The 21,959-nt window shown below is 35.7% G+C and overlaps 1 protein-coding gene across 1 annotated transcript in view; it reads right to left on the reverse strand.

Annotated features, from left to right (window-relative positions):
• Nucleotides 1-21,959, reverse strand: part of KLHL1 (kelch like family member 1) — a 540,073-nt gene that overhangs the window by 318,714 nt on the left and 199,400 nt on the right. Inside the window, exon 2 of the mRNA XM_061435054.1 lies at nucleotides 14,487-14,669. Coding sequence (XP_061291038.1) covers nucleotides 14,487-14,669 — 183 coding nt within the window. The remainder of the gene's footprint in view (nucleotides 1-14,486; nucleotides 14,670-21,959) is intronic.

Consider the following 21,959-nt stretch of genomic DNA (forward strand, 5'->3'; position numbering starts at 1 on the left):
GAAATTGAGCTATGAAGTTTTGCCTCATCAGCCATATTCATCTGACCCCTCTCACCAATCAACTACCATTTCTGCAAGCATCTGGACAACTTTTTGCAGGTAAAATTCTTCCACAACCAGCAGGGGGCAGAAAATACTTTCCAAGAGTTTGTGGAATCCTGAAACATGGATTTTTACCCTACAGGAATAAACAAATTTCTCTTATTGGCAAAAATGCGTTGATTGTAATGGTTCTTATTTTGATTAATAAAGATGTGTTTAAGCCTAGTTATATTGATTTAGCATTCCCCGCATTTCCTTTTGTACCAACCTAATGCTTCATTGCTGGCCAAGCACACCATGTCCGAGGGCACTAAGGCTGTCACCAAGTATACCAGCTCCAAGTAAATATAATATGCCTAGCCTCTGTTAACGGAGAAGGCAATGGCACCCCACTCCAGTACTCTTGCCTGGAAAATCCCATGGACGGAGGGCGTGGTGGGCTGTAGTCCACGGGGTCGCTAAGAGTCAGACACGACTGAGCGACTTCACTTTCACAATGCTTCATAAACATTGCAAGAACCTCACAACAGCATAAATTCCTTACTTTCTTCTTGCTCAGTCAAGAATCATTTTAAAGAATATATGAAAGTGAGAGTGAAGTCACTCAGTTGTGTCCGACTCTTTGTGACCCCATGGACTGTACAATTCTTGGAATTCACCAGGTCAGAATACTGGGGTGGGTAGCCTCTCCCTTCTCCAGGGGATCTTCCCAACCCAGGGATCGGACCCAGGTCTCCCGCATTGCAGGTGGGTTCTTTATCAGCTGAGCCACGAGGGAAGCCCAAGAATACTGGAGTGGGTAGCCTGTCCCTTCTCCGGTTAATCTTCCCAACCCCAAAATCAAATTGGGGTCTCCTGAACTGTAGGTGGATTCTTTACTAACTGACCTATCAGGGAAGCCCAAAGAATATATGTGTGAAAGTAAAAATGACTCAATTTTGTTCTAAAGAAGTATAAAGATACTGAAGGGTATCAATACCCTTCAAGTGAAAGAAGCTTCTTTAGTATTTCTTGTAAAGAATGTCTGATGATAATAAATTCTGTCAGTTTTCATTTATATAAAAATATCTTGATTCAGCTGCATTGAGAATATAAAGTTATTTCACTTGATATAGAATTCTAGATTGAGAGAAAAACTTTTTTGAGCTAGAAAACTAATATTCTATTATGATCAAGTCTCTATTGTTTCTAATAGAAATGATTTTTCATTCTTATAATTGTTTCCCTGTTTTACTATGTCCTTTATCTCTAATTGTTTTAGTTTTTCTCAGTTTATTTTAGGAGTTAGATTTAGCCTATTATGGCTTAAGTTATATAGATGTGGTTACTTTTTTATTCTTCTTACCATTTTCTGAGCTTCCTGGAGAGGTGGATGGATCTTTTTCATCAAATTTAGAAAATTATCTGTTAATTGTACCTCATTTTTTCACCCAATTCGTCTTCTAACTCTTTTTTGGACTTTAAATCTATGTATGTTCCAGTAATTGAGAGTACCTTACATGTTGTTGAGTGAGCTCAGTTTACACTCAATTTTTCTTTTGCTTTGTGTTTTATTGCAGACGACTTCTAGTGAATAAACATTTTTTTCCCCCAAATCTCTGTTAATATCAACTTGCATTATGATATTCATCTTTTTCTCTAGATATTTTCAGAGAAGGCAAGGCACCCCACTCCAGTACTCTTGCCTGGAAAATCCCATGGACAGAGGTTCCTGGTAGGTTGCAGTCCATGGGGTCGCTAAGAGTCAGACATGACTGAGCGACTTCACTTTCACTTTTCAGTCTCATGTATTGGAAATGGCAACCCACTGCAGTGTTCTTGCCTGGAGAATCCCAGGGACGGGGGAGCCTGGTGGGCTGCCATCTATGGGGTCGCACAGAGTCGGACATGACTGAAGTGACTTAGCAGCAGCAGCAGCAGTAAAAACCGAGAAGGCAATGGCACCTCACTCCAAGTACTCTTGCTTGGAAAACCCATGAACGGGGGAGTCTGGTAGGCTGCAGTCCATGGGGTCGCGAAGTGTCGGACACGACTGAGCGACTTCACTTTCACTTTTCACTTTCATGCACTGGAGAAGGAAATGGCAACCCACGCCAGTGTTCTTGCCTGGAGAATCCCAGGGACGGGGGAAGACTGGTGGGCTGCCGTCTATGGGGTCGCACAGAGTCGGACATGACTGAAGCAACTCAGCAGCAGCAGCAGCAGTATAGATATTTTAAATTATCTTTCGTACTTGCTTTAATGGCCTTTTTCCAGGTTGAGTTGACTGATTCTGCTCTTGACTGCAGATTTACATTCTCCAAGCTTTCTCCCATGTGTCCTTAAGTCTCACTTGTAAATTGGACATTGTGGTCAATGCAAACCATTAAAAAAAAGTAGAAGCTAAGAAGAGAATATGATTTTAGTTTTTAGTTATTTTTAATTTTTATTTTTTTGCCATAACTTTTTGATAGCTTTAAAAATATGCAGCTATTTCAATTTTCTGATGATTTATTGTTGTTTTAATGATTGTTAAGATTTTTGTATACTTTAAAATCCTAAGTAGGAATATATTTTAAGATGAATGAGTAACATATTTGACAATATGTTCTGATTCTAAATGAATAGAGAATTGTAAAAAAAAAAAATTTTTTGAAAACTGAATTGTAGTTAAGATGTGTGTTTTAATCAGTTGTCTAAATTATTCCTGAAACTCTTTTCTGTTTAAAGTGGATTGAAATTAGTGGTATCAGTATAACTTTATGATTTATAGTGCTTATGATTCATAAGTTTATGACTTTTTTCAACTGGAAAAAACCTTCAGTATATACTTCATGAATTTAGGGATGTGATTCATGATTTTAACTATTAATATTAATAGCCTAATTGGTAACATGTTAGAAATATTTAAAGTTATAAGTTTGCTACATATTTAAATGGACAGTTAGTACCTAAACATGTCAACTCTTTATATTCCCATAAGTGACAAAATAATTAAGATACAGATAGCTTTAAATATTTGTTATACATTGATTAGATAAATCAGTGTTAATCAGTTTTATCAAAAGAACTAAATATAACTGAATACCAAAGTAAACTATCATAAACCACAGGTATATGTGTGTGTATATATATATATATATATATATATATATATTTTTTTTTTTTTCTGGAGCATAAGAAATATACTGACATAAAGTTAGCCAGTTAACCAGTTTAAGTATATAAGGGCTTTATTTGCAACCAGGCAACATCCATATAGAGGAAAATATTTCAAAACCTACAGAATTTTATCTTAAATAATGATATGAAATCATCTCCATCAGCTATAAAATACAAAATACTGCTAACTCAGTAAGAGAAGTACAGAAAACTTTATACTGCATTTAGATTTAGTGACACATAAAATTTGAATTAGATGTTAAAAGAGGAACGCAATGCATAACAGAAAGTAATATCTTCATAGGTGAGTATATAGCTTCTATTAATGCAAGAGAAGCAGGAGCAAAAACTGCATAAATAAGTGAATGCCTGCAGTCACACTGGAAAAGTCTCTTATTGAGGTCACTACAAATTTATTTCCTTACAAAGCTATTAAACCTGTCTAAGTCCTACTCCAGGTTATTGTGGAGTTTGACACTGTGGACTTCCCACGCCTTCTCTAAATCCCATTTTAGCTAAGGCAGTGCAGACTTCCTTAGTCTTGTTTTCCTCAAATTATTTGACTTTTCTTACTCTTACTTCTTGACCCTTTCACTGCCTCCAGGTTTTTTTCTTGGGTCTCTAAATTTTGGCCTTAACACTCACTGTTTCAGAACCATGTTTGAGCATGGTCTTAATTATAACATTTATTGTGGTTTTAATCTAGCATCTTATCTAGAATGCCTGTAGAAACTGCTCACTAGATATCCCAGTAGCATTCTTGTATGCCCTCTACTAAACTCAGAGTATTCCCTGGGAGGGCTCTTTTATTTTTACTTCCCTAATTCTACTTGGTGTATTACCAATATATTGAATTTTCACAATATTACGAAGTCATCACTTATGTCCTCTGGCTTTATTGCCTGTAAAATATGACACAAGACCCATCTTTCCTCTTGAATTGGACTGTATGGTTCTTGTGCCCAGACCCCTTTTATGAGGTACACCTATGTTTCCAGCACCAGTGATATTGACACCTAACTGCTTCCAGTTGTCTTTTCTGTGTAGACCAATTGCACTTGGTCTAACAGAGGTTGCCTCACTCCATGTGCTCAGGCTACTCTTACCTCATCTCCAGAATTCTACAGCCTTCCCAACTCTCAGCCTGTGAGTGGGTCCAACAATGATGACTAATAGAACCAAGGTGTGAAGGCTGTCCCTTTTCCTCAGGGTATGACTAGGAGTTAAAGATGAAATGACGGACCTGCTAAGACCACATCCTGGATTTGCTCCTTCTGCCTATCCTGCTCTTCTTCTGAAAATACTTTATAAATAAACTGTGCACACCTGAATTCCAGTCTCTACTCTGCATCCAAATATCCTGACTAATGACACTGTTCAAAGCGTTTCTCAATTCATCCATTTTTCAGTGTTTACATAGTCCTCATTTCATGCCTGAATTAAGTATAACAGCTTCCTGGGGCAGTAGTTAGTTTTTGCTCTGCCCATCTTTTGTACATTTTCTAAACCTGTGCCATTTTTCAGACTGTCTTTGTAAATTATGCTAAACAGACTACTGTAGTCATTAAAGCATTACTTCTATAGCCAGACAGCCTGGGTTTGAATATATTTCCACCACCTATGAAATGCATAATTTGGTTGAATTCTTAATTTCTCCATTTTCTATTCTATGAGAGAAAAATTGGAAAAATAATTTTCTTTCTTTTCAGGACAAAGTGGGTTAGTATATGAGGTGCACTTCAAATAGGGTTTGGTAGATAACCAATAGAGTGAATGTTAACTAGTATTATTGAAAGTGAAAGTGTTAGTTTCTCAGTAATGTCTGACTCTTTGCAACTCCATGTAGCCCACCAGGCTCCTCTGTCTATGGGATTTTCCAGGCAAGAATACTGGAGTGGATTGCCATTTCCTTTGCCAGGGTATCTTCCCTACCTAGGGATCAAATCTGAGACTCCCACATTGAAGGTAGGTTTTTAACCATCAGAGGCCCCAGGGAAGCTATTATTATTATTATTGACTTGATTAGCTCAGCTGGTAAACAATCCACCTGCAATGCAGGAGACCCCAGTTCGATTCCTGGGTGGGGAAGATCCTCTGATGAAGAGATAGGCTACCCATACCAGTATTCTTGGGCTTCCCTGGGGTTCAGTTGGTAAAGAATCTACTTGCAATGTGGGAGGCCTGGGTTTGATCCCTGGGTGGAGAAGATCCTCTGGAGGAGGGCATGCCAACCCACTCCGGTCTTTTTGCCTGGAAAATCCCCAGGGACAGAGAAGCCTGGTGGGCTATAGCCCATGGGGTCTCAAAGAATCAGACACAATTGAGTGACTAAGCACAGCATTGATTTGACTATGTTACTCCCCTATTCAACAACCTATGTGAACTTTAATTGTACACATAATTCCAATGCAAACCTCTTTACCAGATATCAAGGTTTATCATAATAACATTTGCCTTAATTTTATAGCTTGCTTTCTATATTGCTCCACGTTAGCTAAGCTGGTACATTGTAATTTTCAAAACTGCAAATTATTTACTTCTCTATTTTCCATACTATTCTATCTAAAATAGCATATTTGTTCTCTTTCATTAGGCTGATCTCAATTTCTCCTAAAAAAATTTTTATAATACTCTCATATAGTACTCATTTCTTTTATTGTCTCTTGTATTTGGAATCAAAGCCATATATTTCAGTTGTAGTTATTTACAAACACAAGTACATTGTCCTATGGGTTACTCTTTCCTCTTCAAGATAGTTGGAAGCTTCACAAGGAAAATGAGCATGTTTTATAATTCTTTTGCATCACCAGCAGGGCACAGAGCAATGCTATATGTTTGATAAACATCTGTTTTAATTAAAACAAGGAAAGATGCTTCACTGGTTGCTGTATATTCACAGTAAGAATAAAGAGGATATTTAAATGATATCTAAACAATGGGGAAAAAACAAGTTTTCAGCTTCTCTTACCTCCCTTAGCTTAGTTTTGTTGAGATATTGTTGATATGTGCTGTGCTGTGCTTAGTCTCTCAGTCGTGTTCGACTCTTTGTGACCACATGGACTGCAGCCCACCAGGCTTCTCAGTCCATGAGAATTCTCCAGGCAAAAATACTTGACTGGGTTGCCATGCCCTCCTCCAGGAAATCTTCCTTACCCAGGGATCGAACCCAGGTCTCTCCCATTGGAGGCAGATTCTTTAACATCTGAGTCACCAGGCAAGCTCAAGAACACTGGAGTGGGTAGCCTATCCCTTCTGCAGAGAATCTTCCCAACCTAGGAGTCAAACAAGATTCTCCTGCATTGTAGGTGATTTCTTTACTGGCTGAGCTACCTATGAAGCCCACTGTTGTTATATAATGTGTGAATGTGATACATATATATACTGTGAAAGGATTACCATAATACTTTTATAACTGTCATATTCTATTGATGAATTGACACTTCTATCACTATATAGTGACCATCTTTGTCTCTTGTTACGATTTTTGGCTTAAAGTCTATTCTGTATGAAATAACCATAGCTACTGTGATCTTTTTACATTTGTTTGCTTGGAAAAACTTTTTCTATCCATTTACTTTTAGACTATGTGTGTTCTTAAAGCTGAGTCTCTTGTAGACAGAATATAATTGGGTCTTAGTTTTTAAGTCATTCAGGCACTCTATGCCTTTGTATTAAAGAGTTTAATCCAACTATATTTAGAATAATTACTGATAACACCTGAAAAAGATGTCCTGTTCGTTATAGGGGATGGAAATTCAAAAGTAAGATGTCAAGTAATACCTGGAGTAACAGGCGAAATTGGCCTTGGAGTACAGAATGAAGCAGAGCAAAGACTAACAGAGTTTTGCCAAGAAAATGCACTGGTCATAGCAAACAGCCTCTTCCAACAACACAAAACAAGACTCTACACATGGACATCACCAGATGGTCAACACTGAAAACAGATTGATTAAATTCTTTGCAGCCAAAGATAGAGACGCTCTATAGAGTCAGCAAAAACAAGACCGGGAGCTGACAGTGGCTCAGATCATGAACGCCTTATTGCCAAAATCAGACTTAAATTGAAGAAAGTAGGGGAAACCACTATACCATTCAGGTATGACCTAAATCAAATCCCTTATGACTACACAGTGGAAGTGAGAAATAGATTTAAGGGCCTAGATCTGATAGATAGAGTGCCTGATGAACTATGGAATGAGGTTCATGACATTGTACAGGAGATAGGGATCAAGATCATCACCATGGAAAATAAATGCAAAAAAAGCAGAATGGCTCTCTGGGGAGGCCTTAGAAATAGCTGTGAAAAGAAGAGAAGCTAAAAGCAAAAGAGTAAAGGAAAGATATAAGCATCTGAATGCAGAGTTCCAAAGAATAGCAAGGAGAGATAAGAAAGCCTTCCTCAGCGATCAATACAAAGAAATAGAGGAAAACAACAGAATGGGAAAGACTAGAGATATCCTCAAGAAAATTAGAGATACCAAGGGAACATTTCATGCAAAGATGGGCTCAAAAAAGGACAGAAATTGTATGGACCTAACAGAAGCAGAAGATATTAAGAAGAGGTGGCAATAATACACAGAAGAACTGTACAAAAAAGATCTTCACAACCAAGATAATCACAATGGTGTGATCACTCACCTAGAGCCAGATATACTGGAATGTGAAGTCAAGTGGGCCTTAGAAAACATCACTATGAACAAAGCTAGTGGAGGTGATGGAATTCCAGTTGAGCTATTTCAAATCCTGAAAGATGATGCTGTGAAAGTGCTGCACTCAATATGCCAGTAAATTTGGAAAACTCAGTGGTGGCCACAGGAGTGGAAAAGATCAGTTTTCATTCCAATCCCAAAGAAAGGCAATGCCAAAAAATGCCCAAACTAGCGCACAATGCACTCATCTCACACGCTAGTAAAGTAATGCTCAAAATACTCCAAGCCAGGCTTCAGTAATACATGAAATCCAGATGTTCAAGCTGGTTTTAGAAAAGGCAGAGGAATCAGAGATCAAATTGTCAACATCCTCTGGATCATGAAAAAAGCAAGAGTGTTCCAGAAAAACATCTATTTCTGCTTTATTGACTATGCCAATGTTTTGACAGTGTGGATCACAATAAACTGTGGAAAATTCTGAAAGAGATGGGAATACCAGACCACCTGATCTGCCTATTGAGAAACCTAAATGCAGTTTAGGAAGCAACAGTTAGAACTGGACATGGAACAACAGACTGGTTCTAAATAGGAAAAGGAGTTTGTCAAGGTTGTATATTGTCACCCTGCTTATTTAACTTATATGCAGAGTACATCATGAGAAACACTGGGCTGGAAGAAGCACAAGCTGGAATCAAGATTGCTGGGAGAAATATCAATAACTTCAGATATGCAGATGACACCACCCTTATGGCAGAAAGTGAAGAGGAACTAAAAAGCCTCTTGATGAAAGTGAGAGGAGAGTGAAAAAGTTGGCTTAAAGCTCAACATTCGGAATACTAAGATCATGGCATCTGATCCCATCACTTCATGGGAAATCGATGGGTGAACAGTGGAAACAGTGTCAGACTTTATTTTTTTGGGCTCCAAAATCACTGCATATGGTGATTTCAGGCATTAAATTAAATTTAATTAAAAAAAAAAAAAGATGCTTACTTCTTGGAAGGAAAGTTATGACCAACCTAGATTGCATATTGAAAAGCAGAGACATTACTTTGCCAACAGTCCATCTAGTCAAGGCTATGGTTTTTCCAGTGGTCATGTATGGATATGAGAGTTGGACTGTAAAGAAAGCTGAGTGTCAAAGAATTGATGCTTTTGAACTGTGGTGCTGGAGAAGACTCTTGAGAGTCCCTTGGACTGCAAGGAGATCCAACCAGTCCATTCTAAAGGAGATCAGACCTGGGTGTTCACTGGAAGGACTGAGGCTGAAGCTGAAACTCCAGTACATCAGCCACCTCATGCGAAGAGTTCACTTATTGGAAAAGACCCTGATGCTGGGAGGGATTGGGGGCAGGAGGAGAAGGGGACGACAGAGGATGAGATGGCTGGACGGCATCACTGACTCTATGGACATGGATTTGGGTCAACTCCAGGAGCTGGTGATGGACAGTGAGGCCTGGAGTGCTGTGATTCATGGGGTCGCAAAGAGTCAGATGTGACTGAGCAACTGAACTGAATTGAACTGAAGGATTTATAATGTCATTGTATTGTTTTCTGACTGTTTTGTTGATTCCTTGTTTCTTCCTTCCTTTTTTGCTATCTTTACTTGGGGACTGATGATTTTCTAGTGTTATGTTTTGATTCCTTTCTTTTTTACTTTGTGTATCTGTTGTAAGTTTTCTTTATGATTATTATGAAATTTGCATAAAATATCCTATAAAACTAAGTCTATTTTATGCTGATAATTTCATTTTCATAAGAATACTCTGACCTTTTACTCCCACTTTTTTGTTTTGGTGTCACAATTCACCTGTTGTTACGCTGTGTATTTATTAACTAATTATTGTAGCTATAGTTATTTTGAACACTTTTGTCTTCTAATGTATATATATATATACATATATAATAACAGAGTGATTAATACACCAGCATATTGCAGTACTGGATTATTCTTGTGGCTGGCGTGGCAGTAGAGTAAGCCTTGAACTTGGAACCACCAGATTATGCTTGTAAGATGAGAACTTTCAGACCAGTCTGAACGTTTGTTCTGCCAGAGCAAGTTTCTATTGCAGAGACAGCAGACAGCCTGGATCCAAGCGCAAGTGAAAATGAGAGTCGCTCAGTAGTATCCAACTCTTCACATCCCCGTGGACTATACAGTCCATGGAATTCTCCAGGCCAGAAAACTGGAGTGCATGGCCTTTCCCTTTTCCAGGGGATCTTCCCAACCCAGGGATCAAACTCAGGTCTCCCTGAATTGCAGGAGAATTCTTTACCAGCTGAGCTGCAAGGGAAGCCTGGATCCATGGGAACCAACTTAAATTTTGGATCCACAGGGGCAAGCTTGGCACTGGAACCTGGTGGCACAAGTGGATGGCCCAACATTAGGAAGGATAAAAGCCTGGATCTCTGGTAGTTGGCCTGGTTGGGCCAACCAGAAGCCTGGGTTCAAGGAACCCAGTCTGGGTTGAAGGGGCCTCATAGGCATCCTGTGTCCACAGGAGCACTTCCAGAGCCTAGTGCAATGGGAGTTGTCTAGAGTTACCAAAGCCAGCAGGCACTGGGATCTTTCTTTTTTTTCTTCTGAAGTTTGTACAGGACTATTATAATTTATTCTGCTCCCATCAAAGAATATCTATAAACTAACTTTCCATCAGTAGAGATAACCATTACTCTTTGCCTACTCTTGAGTATTAATATCTAAGTTACTTATGAAATTAAACATGTTTCTAAATATAGCAATTCCCCCTTTTAGCCTCAACTATTTCCATAATACTAGTACTCAGTAAGGAACATTAGAGTAATAAATATATTCTTGAAATAAATAAATACACTGTCAAAGTGCTAGTCACTAAGTTGTGTCCTACTCTTTGCAACCCCATGGGCTGTAGCTGTTAGGCTCTTCTGTCCATGGACTTCTCCAGGCAAAAATACTGGAGTGGGTTGCCACTCCCTTCTCCAGGGTATCTTCCCAACCCAGGGATCAAACCTGGGTCTTCCACATTTTGGCAGATTCTTTACCGTCTGAGCCACCAGGGAAGTCCCTGCAGGAAAATGAAAATAGAATATGTTGCTTCCTGAGATACCCAATATTTTGGTCTATAGAGCAAGATCCTTTCTTCTCTATCATATATCATTTTATTTTTCACTTAAGAATTTATTTGATCTTGAAATGTTCATTGGAGAAGGAAATGGCAACCCACTCCAGTGTTCTTGCCTGGAGAATCCCAGGGACGGGGGAGCCTGGTGGGCTTCAGTCTATCGGGTCGCACAGAGTCAGACAACGACTGAAGCGACTTAGCAGCAGCAGCAGAAATGTTCATACTAAGACGTTCAAAGCATATACATGTTTATATATTAGAAATAATTCCAGTGCCTCCTTTATCGTGCCTAGGAGCCTTACTTCCCAAGAACAAAGATTGTTGACTGTGTTTTAGATTCTTCCACACTTTTTCTATGCACAAAAAATTAAAAGTGCCATTATTTCCAACTCACAGGAAGTTAGCTGTTTAAGATTTTTTCATTTACTTATGTCTAAGGCACTTATTCTTAATGATGGCTAAAGGGAGAAAAAAACTTTCAAAAGCTTAACCATATTTCATTATATACTTGTATATCATGAGAGAGTAAGCCATGAAAACTTCTTAATTCTTTTACTTTTGAAAATTTGACTGTCTAAATTATTAATATTGATCTTGCCAGTCTAATTTTCAGCATCTGACATCCCTAATTATAGGCAGCCTACCTAAGAAAAATTCCTATATTTAAAATTCGGAGTTTTACCTTCAAATGTTTGTTTTGGTAGTTGCTAAACAATTAAGCAAGACCATTTACAACAAGTCTGTATTAGAATTTCTTTGAGAAATTAAACCACAGATAAAATCAAGATTTTAATTATTTTTAATTCTGAAAATATATTAATGGTTATCTTAAGTACTGTTAGCCTTTCAGAGCTAATCTACTTAAAAATATGCCTAACAATAATCTAAATACACCTATAAAGACATGGCATTTCATTAATAAATAGTTGCAACTTACATCAGGTTAAATATATATATACAATATAGCCATCACATAAGCTAAAGATTTTATGGGAAGTCAGTAATGGTCATAATCTGTTAACTTAAATGGGAATTGATTTGAAAGTTTCAAATGACAAGACAATTAATATGAAAGAAAACACATATCTTTGTGAATGACTATGACATTTAACTTGCAATCTTATCAGGCAGAATAGGAGATCTTAATGCAAATTGTTTCTTTTTCTATTATTTGAACTTACCTTATTAGTCCCATATTATTCACTGCTAATGATTGAGACATTATACATATTTTGTCCAAAGACAATATTCAATTGTGTTAATCAAAATATAACAGTATAACTTAAAAATCCATTCATTTATTACTACTACTAAGATTATTATTTTTTTAAAGCAAAGATCTAATTTTGCATTGATTATAGTCATTTTGTTTTACAAAAGTATAAACATGGAGGTGTAATATACTTGCAATTATTAAAAACAGTGCTTGACTTTTTCAAGCTTCCCATAAACATTTTCCCACATATTTGTTAATATATGTTTAACTTAGATATCTACTTACTGAAAGCATAGTACTAAAGTTTTAAACCACAGAGTGAGAAAATATAAATCCTAATTTAAATAAATTTAGTGAATAGGGTAAATTTTTCTTATATTAAGAAAAATGTAGATAACTGACAATAATATATCAAATTTCATATCTGCTAAATACATAATATATGTAAATGTTTAGAATATTGTTCATATAAATAATACATTGCTAAGATATATTTTCCAGTAATCTAAACCAATAAACAAACTTATGTTTTAGTCATATTTGTTATAAAATAAATGCATAATTTACCAAATTATTTAGAAAATAATATTAACAGTCTATATAAGAAGAATAATATGGAAAAAAACAGAATATAATTAATATGGGGGATTGCCCAATATACTGGTTAAAATTGCTTCAAATGAGAAATACTAAATTAGTACCAATAAAAGTCTATAAAATAAGATTATTAAAATTATATAAAGCTCTGTTTTTAAAAATTAATGAGAATTTAATCTGTTTACATACTTTTGAGGTGATTCCCTCTGTCTTCTTGAACAAATACATATATATATATATATATATATTAAACTAGTGGGTAATTAAAATAAACTTAGCTACATTATGAAATTAAAATTTCTTGTTAACAGAATTTTTATCTAGTTGCTATTTAGATGATAGGTTAGAATAATCTACATATTTGTCACAATATTGCAACACTGTCTCAATAATAATGATAATACAATTGTTCTATTGGTAATGATAATGCAATTTCATAGAAGTGCTTGCAAAATAAGTGTGAATATTGTATTATTGGAGAAAGAAATGGCAACCCACTCAAGTGATCTTGCCTGGAGAAATCCATGGACAGAGGAGCCTGGCAAGCTTCAGTCCTTGGGGTCACAAAGAATTGGACATGATTTAGTGACTATCACTATTGTATTATTAGAATTGCTGTCATAGTTAATTGATGAATTGAACCCCATAAGATCTAGATTAATTATTTAATGTCAAATGTTCTTTCCTATGCATTTTTAGTGTATTGGTTTAAATGCAATGTCCGTGATTTAACATTCTTATGATAATAGAAATATAGCCTTATATTTTGGAATTCTTTTAATAGTTTGCACTTAGGTGCATATATATTATCTAGATAATGCAATATAAGTTTAAAAATATGGGAAAGAGAGGCACATTGTAAATATTTATTTTACATAGTTTATTGTTTTCTATTTATTCATCGGTATTAATGGTATTAAATGGCATATGTCAAGGTAGCCTAAGGCAATTTGTCCATATATTCAACTATTTAAAATAATCAGTATCAAAAATTAATATTAAAATTCTTTTCTCATAAAAATTTCAAAAAATAAATAGAAAAATTGAGGGAAAATTCAACATCAAATTTAATGAATTTTCAGAAATAAACTAACAGCATATAAGTAGGACACAAATAATCAGATATCTAGTTCATGTAACTTAGAATTATTATTTATAAATAAATACTAAGGAATATTTAAAAATGCATTAACCTTTGAATATATTGGGCCTTAGAAATAGTATCAGTATGTCACAAATTAAGGAAATTTTAATACATTTAAAATAAAAGTATCACTATGAATTTCCTGTGATATCACAGTTAATTTCCTAGTTGAAATAGACAGTGTATACCAAAAATAATATGACTTTCTTTCAATTTTGACAGAAAAGCATATCTCATATTTCAGAGCTTAGGTACATACTCCTAAGTCAAATATAAATATAAAGCACATTTCAGAGCTTAGGTACATACTCCTAAGTCAAAATTGATTCCCAATTAGTATGACTCAGTAATGAGTCAATAAAATGGGGTATTTTTCAACCTTATTAGAAGCTTTATTTCTGAACTATTTATATTTGCTTTACTTCTTAAAAAGATGACTTAACATGGCATTATAACTCTCACCAAGAAAATTATCCAAACGTCCTTAAAAACATGGATGCTTACTTCTCTACTTGTAGAGTATTTTGAAATCTATATACTAGACCATCATTATAAACATATGACTTCATATTTCAGATAAAGACAGATTACTATACCTATGTGCAGGTATTTTTCGGTTCCCAACAATCAGGATAACATCACAGAGTTGCTGTTGCTTCAAATAACTTTCCATTTTTCTGAATGTTTGCTCAGCATGGTGCACAGCCTGATAGAATTCTTCAGAGCTACCAGAGTCCATATCACTTTGAGGTGTCAGCAAATGGCTAGTTTCTGACAGTCTGCAAACCACACACAAAAAGCACAAAAAGATGGGGTTTATAAAGTGCCACCAATTGTTCAGAACTACATACAAAGTTTAGTTTTAAATTTAAGCTTCTCTCCTAATGTCCATTATTATTAATATGTCAGAAAATCCATTTGGGGTTAAATGATTTGTTTTAAGAAGCAATAAGTGAATTGTAAATTTTTCTCACTTTAAAGAAATTTAAAAGATAGGTTATCTGTATTTATTAGGAGCTAATAAACTTGAAAACAGTGAGAAATGGTAAATTACAAACATAACCTCCCTAAAATGAATTACTAGTTAAATGTTAATTTAATCAATTTGACATTGAGTTTGACCATTTAATTATATGTTTCTAAATTACTATTCTTGTGAGGTTTTAGTAAATGTTTTATATAAGTAGGTGATTTTTACTGCAAGAAATCATATAATGTCATTTGGAAAAAGACTGACAAAAATTTGACAGTAGATTGTTGACTCATATTCTGTACCCAATTCATTAAACAAAAACATAAATATATAATTATGTAAAAAACTCTGTTCAGTCGCTCAGTCATGTCTGACTCTTTGCGACCCCATGGACCACAAGCACGCCAGGCCTTCCTGTCCATCACCAACTCCCGGAGTTTACCCAAACACATGTCCATTGAGTCCGTAATGCCATCCAACCACCTCATCCTCTGCCACCCCCTTCTCCTTTGGCCTCAATCTTTCCCAGCATCAGGGTCTTTTCCAATGAGTCAACTCTTTGCATCAAGTAGCCAAAGTATTGGAGTTTCAACTTCAACATCGGTCCTATAAATGAACACCCAGGACTGATCTCCTTTAGGATGGACTGGTTGGATCTCCTTGCAGTCCAAGGGACTCTCAAGAGTCTTCTCCAACAGCATCAGTTCTTCAGGCTCAGCTTTCTTTATAGTTCAAATCTCACATCCGTACATGACTACTGGAAAAACCATAGCCTTGACTAGATAGACCTTTGTTAGCAAAGTAATGTCTCTGCTTTTTAATATGCTGTATAGTTTGTTCATAACTTTCCTTCCAAGGAGTAAGTGTCTTTTAATTTCATGACTGATGGCACCGTCTGCAGTGATTTTGGAGCCCCCAAAAATAAAGTCAGCCACTGTTTCCACTGTATCCCCATCCATTTTCCATGAAGTGATAGGACCGGATGCCATGATCTTCATTTTCTGAATGTTGAGCTTTAAGCCAACTTTTTCACTCTCCACTTTCACTTTCTTCAAGTGGCTCTTTAGTTTTTCTTCACTTTCTGCCATAAGGGTGGTGTCTTCTTCATATCTGAGGTTATTGATAATTCTTCCAGTAATCTTGATTCCAGCTTGTGCTTCATTAAGTTTTAGGATTTCATAAAATCCATGATACTTATTTTTGGCTCTTATATCTAATAATATTATAGGCTATTTCACAATAAAGACATTAAGATACATATGTTATATATAGAACACTCTCAATATACATGCATGATAAAACCAGCAGACTCAAGTATGTGCTCTGATAATAAATTCTTAAAAAATTAAAAAATGAAACTCTATTAGATGCATAACATTAATAAGGAAATAAATGACATATTTCAAGATAGAAAGTTACATGGAGTATTATACTTCCCATTACAATGCAATAACTTGTTGCTAACTAAACCCCTCACCAGGAACACCAGAAAAAAGTTGCATAAAATATCAAAATAACTACTGGAATATACTTATATTCCAGGCAGCTGGAAAAAGGCAGCTAGGATCTGAAAGAATAAGATCCTAGAATAAAGGTAAACTCATGAAAGTCAGCTCAAAATTGCACACAATATTTTCTTTCCTCATTAAGGTTTCTACCAACTATAAACAACATCAAGTAGGAGTCTGAGAACCTAAAAAGCTAATAACTTGGGAACTAAGCAGAACTTCTGCTGGTACTACGTGGCTTGGTGGAAGAATGGATATTTTCCTCAAAAGTAGTCAGAACTGGAGGGCCATGTGGGACCATAGGGCAGAAAAGTTCAGGTATGGCCACTATTGTGTGCCAGTTTTCCCTTAGTGGTTATTTGCTGATTCCTAAATGTGCTCATCAAGGCTATGGTTTTTCCAGTGGTCATGTATGGATGTGAGAGTTAGACTATAATGAAAGCTGAGCACTGAAGAATTGATGCTTTTGAACTGTGGTGCTGGAGAAGACTCTTGAGAGTCCCTTGGACTGCGAGGAGATCCAACCAGTCCTCTCTAAAGGAGATCAGTCCTGGGTGTTCACTGGAAGGACTGATGCTAAAGCTGAAACTCCAGTACTTTGGCCATCTCATGCAGAGTTGACTCATTGGAAAAGACTCTGATGCTGGGAGGGATTGGGGGCAGGAGGAGAAGGGGACGACAGAAGATAAAATGGCTGGATGGCATCACCGACTCGATGGACATGAGTTTGAGTAAACTCCGGGAGTTGGTGATGGACAGGGAGGCCTGGTGTGCTGCGATTCATGGGGTCGCAAAGAGTCGGACACGACTGAGTGACTGAACTGAACTGAACTTAACTGAAATGTGCTAGGTGAGTAAAAAATAGTTATAGTATGTTTAGAAGTTAAACAGAGCTTGAAAGATAATAATTTGAATTTAAGGGCATACAAAAACAGGGAACTCTGGCAAATTAATGGACTTTCAACTGAACTTCTGAAGAACTATATCCTAGTAGAAGTCAGAGAAACTGGAAATAGACAAGATAATACAAAGGCTGAAACTTAGATTTGAATCAATGAAATCTCCAATTGAATTAAGTTGATTTTCTAATGTAAATGCCAACAAACAGTCAAAATAAATTCTCACTAGAAAGAGATAACCTTATTTAGATTCTTTTATTTCTTGTGTATGTGCATACAGCACTTGACATTAAAGAAAAGTAGCAAACTTATAAAGAAGTTACAGGGAGAAAAACAAACATTAGAAACAGACCACCAGGTACTACAGATATCTTTAGATTGATGGATCACAGCTAGGTGTTTAGTAGATGCGAAAATAATTATCATTAATATTAATATTCTTTAATATAGCAGTGATTTGAAAACATAAGTAGAAAATATTTAAACTAAAATAAAAAGACTGTCACTAGAGAATGGAAAAAGAGATCATGTCTTCCAGGTATTTTAATGAGGCAAATATAACACTTATACAAAACCTGGGAAGGATGATACAGGGAAGGAAAATTAATGGCCATTGTCTCTCTTAAAGATATTTACATAAATTGTAAGAAAATATTAACAACCAAATATAGAAAAGTATGTGAAAGAGAAATGAATAAAAAAATAAAAGTATGAAATATATGGTTGGTAATGAATCAAAAGTAAGTTGCACTTAAAGGAAAACTTTTAATGATATAAACCACTTCATTCACTCATACAGCAAATATCAAATTTTTTTGAATCATTTTGACCTTGAAATTAACAACAAAATCTACTAGTACTACTTCTATTCAACATTTTCCTATAGGGCCTTTCCAGTATAATGTAAGAAAATTTAAAAAAAAAAAAAAAAAGCCTTTTGAGTTAGATAAGAAAAAACATATTTGATATTATTTCCAGAAGATGTTTTTGTATACATCAAACACCCAAAAGAATATACAGACAAGTTTATGAATCTAAATCCATTAAAATTATGTGTATTCTATGTTATCTATAATATTTTCCTTTGTAACATGGTTATTTTCATCAGAATTTTCATGTTTTCCTTTAAATATTTATTTTTCATTTTTTTTCAAAAGTGCTTTACTTAGCTTTTTTTGCATCAATTCCTTTTATTATTATTATTTTTTATTATATTTAATAGCAGTAATAAATATTTAAAATAGTTAATAGAAAAATTGCTATAGTATTTGTCTTCTTTTCACAAGTTTGCAAATTACAACCCCAGAATATGGTATTTTCCAGCATATATTTTAGAAATTCAGGCTTAGGCATATGTGACAAGAATAACAGAATTATTTCAGACATTAACACACTGAACAGAAAAGTCACAAAATTGCCTGAATGATGCATCTTTAAATCAAGAATGAGCATATTATTGACTCTCATTTAACTAAGGAGAATAGAGTCAGAACTGTAAGTTGCCAATTAGATTAAGAATGCCCCTTTAAGAAACTGATATTTCTGGTCTGGTATCAGGCTGATAATGATATGAATAAAGTGTAAAAGTCAAGACATTAGAGACAGCCTTGCAAAATGGCTCCAGATAGGTTTCCAGGAAGTTTTGGATAAATTCAGATCCTTATGTTAACTTTCTACAAGTTAAATAATGTACTTAGGGCAGAAAGTTTTACACCTTATTAAGAATTTCATAGCTTGGGAAATGTTATTGGGAAATGATCTAGTATATTTTATTTTCAAGTCACTCAAGTTGTGATGGATGAAATAGTAGAGGAGATAGGGGAAAATATAATTTATTTTACTTTCAGTTTTAGAGCATGGTGAGACCATAGACATAAAATGAAACAGGGCATACATAGAATTTGACAAGATCTAGGCAAAGTAAAAAAGCTAATTACTGTCAAGGTAGTCTTTTTTTTACATAACCTAGGTACATTAGCAAATGATTATTATAGGAACTTGAGCCTTTTCTGAAGAATTTGAAAATACTTTGAGAATAAGTCTTAAAAGAACAGAGTTAGAATCTAGCCTCAAAAATTATTTTTTTAGAGTTCATCACTGCAGATGGTGATCACAGCCATGAAATTAAAAGACACTTACTCCTTGGAAGGAAAGTTATGACCAACCTAGACAGCATATTAAAAAGCAGAGGCATTACTTTGCCAACAAAGGTCTGTCTAGACAAGGCTATAGTTTTTCCAGTGGTCATGTATGGATGTGAGTTGGACTGTGAAGAAAGCTGAGCGCCAAAGAATTGATGCTTTTGAACTGTGGTGTTGGAGAAGACTCTTGAGAGTCCCTTGGACTGCAAGGAGATCCAACCAGTCCATTCTAAAGAAGATCAGCCCTGGGTGTTCACTGGAAGGACTGATGCTAAAGCTGAAACTCCAATGCTTTGGCCACCTCATGAGAAGAGTTGACTTATTGGAAAAGACTCTGATGCTAGGAGGGATTGAGGGCAGGAGGAGAAGAGGATGACAGAGGATGGCTGGATGGCATCACCGACTCGATGGACATGAATTTAAGTAAATTCTGGGAGTTGGTGATGGACAGGGAGGCCTGGCGTGCTGCAATTCATGGGGTCACAAAGAGTCAGACACGACTGAGTGACTGAACTGAGCTGAACTGAACTCATATTCATTCGTAGATTTCTGTCCTAAAATTTCTAATGCTTTGTTTTTTCATGTTATATATGAAAACAAGTCACTTTTCCTTAGGAGAAGTTAAATTGTGAGAGAAACATTTATGTTGGTTTGATGCTATTTTCTCCTTATAAAGTCACTGCACAGTGCTTACACATTTCCTCTTAAATCATTTCCTGATCTCAGACTTGAGTAAAGCTTGTTGTTCTTAAATTTTGGCTCAAGATATAAAAAGAGGTTTCAGGATGCTTATTAATATTAAGCTAAAGTTCACTGTATAATGAAGACTTATTATATACCTAGGCTTATTATTTTAATAAATGCAATCTTAAAATTTTAAGATATAGATGTCATATATTTACAATGTTTTCTATATCTAAAATGCCAGAAAAATCTGACATTGGATTATTGAATTTTATGTCTTCACCCTAAATAAACTTTATAGTCTCTTTCTAATCTGAGAGTCTAACAGCTGTTGTGATATGACATAGTAATTTTTATTTTTATTGTTATTTTTCCTTTTATTTTATTCTTTTTTTTTCTTTTTTTAAATTTTATTTTATTTTTAAACTTTACATTATCGTATTAGTTTTGCCAAATATCTAAATGAATCTGCCACCGGTATACATATGTTCCCCATCCTGAACCCTCCTCTCTCCTCCCTCCCCATACCCTCCCTCTTATCCAAGAGTATAAAGCCTTTAGCATATGGGATCTAGTTCCCTGACCAGGGATCAAATCTGAGCCCTCTGCATTGGGAGAGCAGAGTCTTAGCCACAGAACCACCAGGGAAGTCCCTAAAGCCTCTAGTTTTAAGAAATACAATTTTAAAAGTTTAATATGACTTCTTCTCATTAAAATTTAAACATATTTAAGATTTCCTGAACCTAAAGTATTAAAGCAATAAAAAGAAGAAAAATTATTTTTGACCTTTTGGAAAGAACTATGTCATTAAACAGTGGTGGCTGCAGGACTGGAAAAGGTGTTTTCATTCCAATCCCAAAGAAGGGCAATGCCAAAGAGTATTCAAACTACCACACAATTACACTCATTGCACATGTTAAGGAAGTAATACTCAAAATTCTCCAAGATAGGCTTCAACAGTATATGAACTGGGAACTTCCAGATGTGTAAGCTGGATTTAGAAAAGGCAGAGGAATTAGAGATAAAATTGCCAACATCTGTTGGATCACAGAAAAAGCAAGGAAATTCCGGGGGGGTGGGGAGGGAAACTACCTCTGCTTCATAGACTACACTAAAGCCTTTTACTCTGTGTGTGTGTGTGTGTGTGTTAGTTGCTCAGTCGTGTCCAAATCTTTGAGATCCCGTGGACTGTAGCCCACCAGGTTCCTCTGTCCATGGGATTCTCCAGGTAAGGATAATGAAATGGGTTTCCATTTCCTCCTCCAGTTTGACTTTGTGGACCACAACAAACTGGAAAATTCTTAAAGAGATGGGAATATCAGGGGACTATCAGACCACCTTACCTGCCTCCTGAGAAACCTGTGTGTAGATCAAGAAGCAAAAGTTAGAACCAGACATGGAAAAATAAACTGGCTCAAAATGCAAAAAGGAGTACATCAAGACTGTATATTGTCACCATGCTTAAAGTATATGCAGAGTGTATCAGGCAAAATGCGGGGCTGGATGAATCACAAGGTGGAATTAAGATTGTCAGGAGAAACATCAATAATCTCAGTTATGTAGATGACACCACCCTTAGGGCAGAAAGCGAAAAGGAAGTAAAGAGCCTCTTGATGAAAGTGAAAGAGGTTAGTGAAAAAGCTGGTTTAAAACTCATCATGCAAAAGACCAAGATCATGGCATCTGGTCCCATCACTTCATGGCATAAAATTGGTCTGGCCACAACAGGGAGTTTTTGAAATTCCAAAACTGGTCTTTTTGTGTGTATAGTTAGAAGCTAAAAGGTCTGAAACTAAGCAAATAGAGAGGGAAGCCTATTTCAATTGATTTACTGAAGTCTCCCTATGAACTCATGAAACCCAAA

The sequence above is a fragment of the Bos javanicus genome, chromosome 12, assembly GCF_032452875.1.
Source record: "Bos javanicus breed banteng chromosome 12, ARS-OSU_banteng_1.0, whole genome shotgun sequence".
Lineage (NCBI taxonomy): Eukaryota > Metazoa > Chordata > Mammalia > Artiodactyla > Bovidae > Bos > Bos javanicus.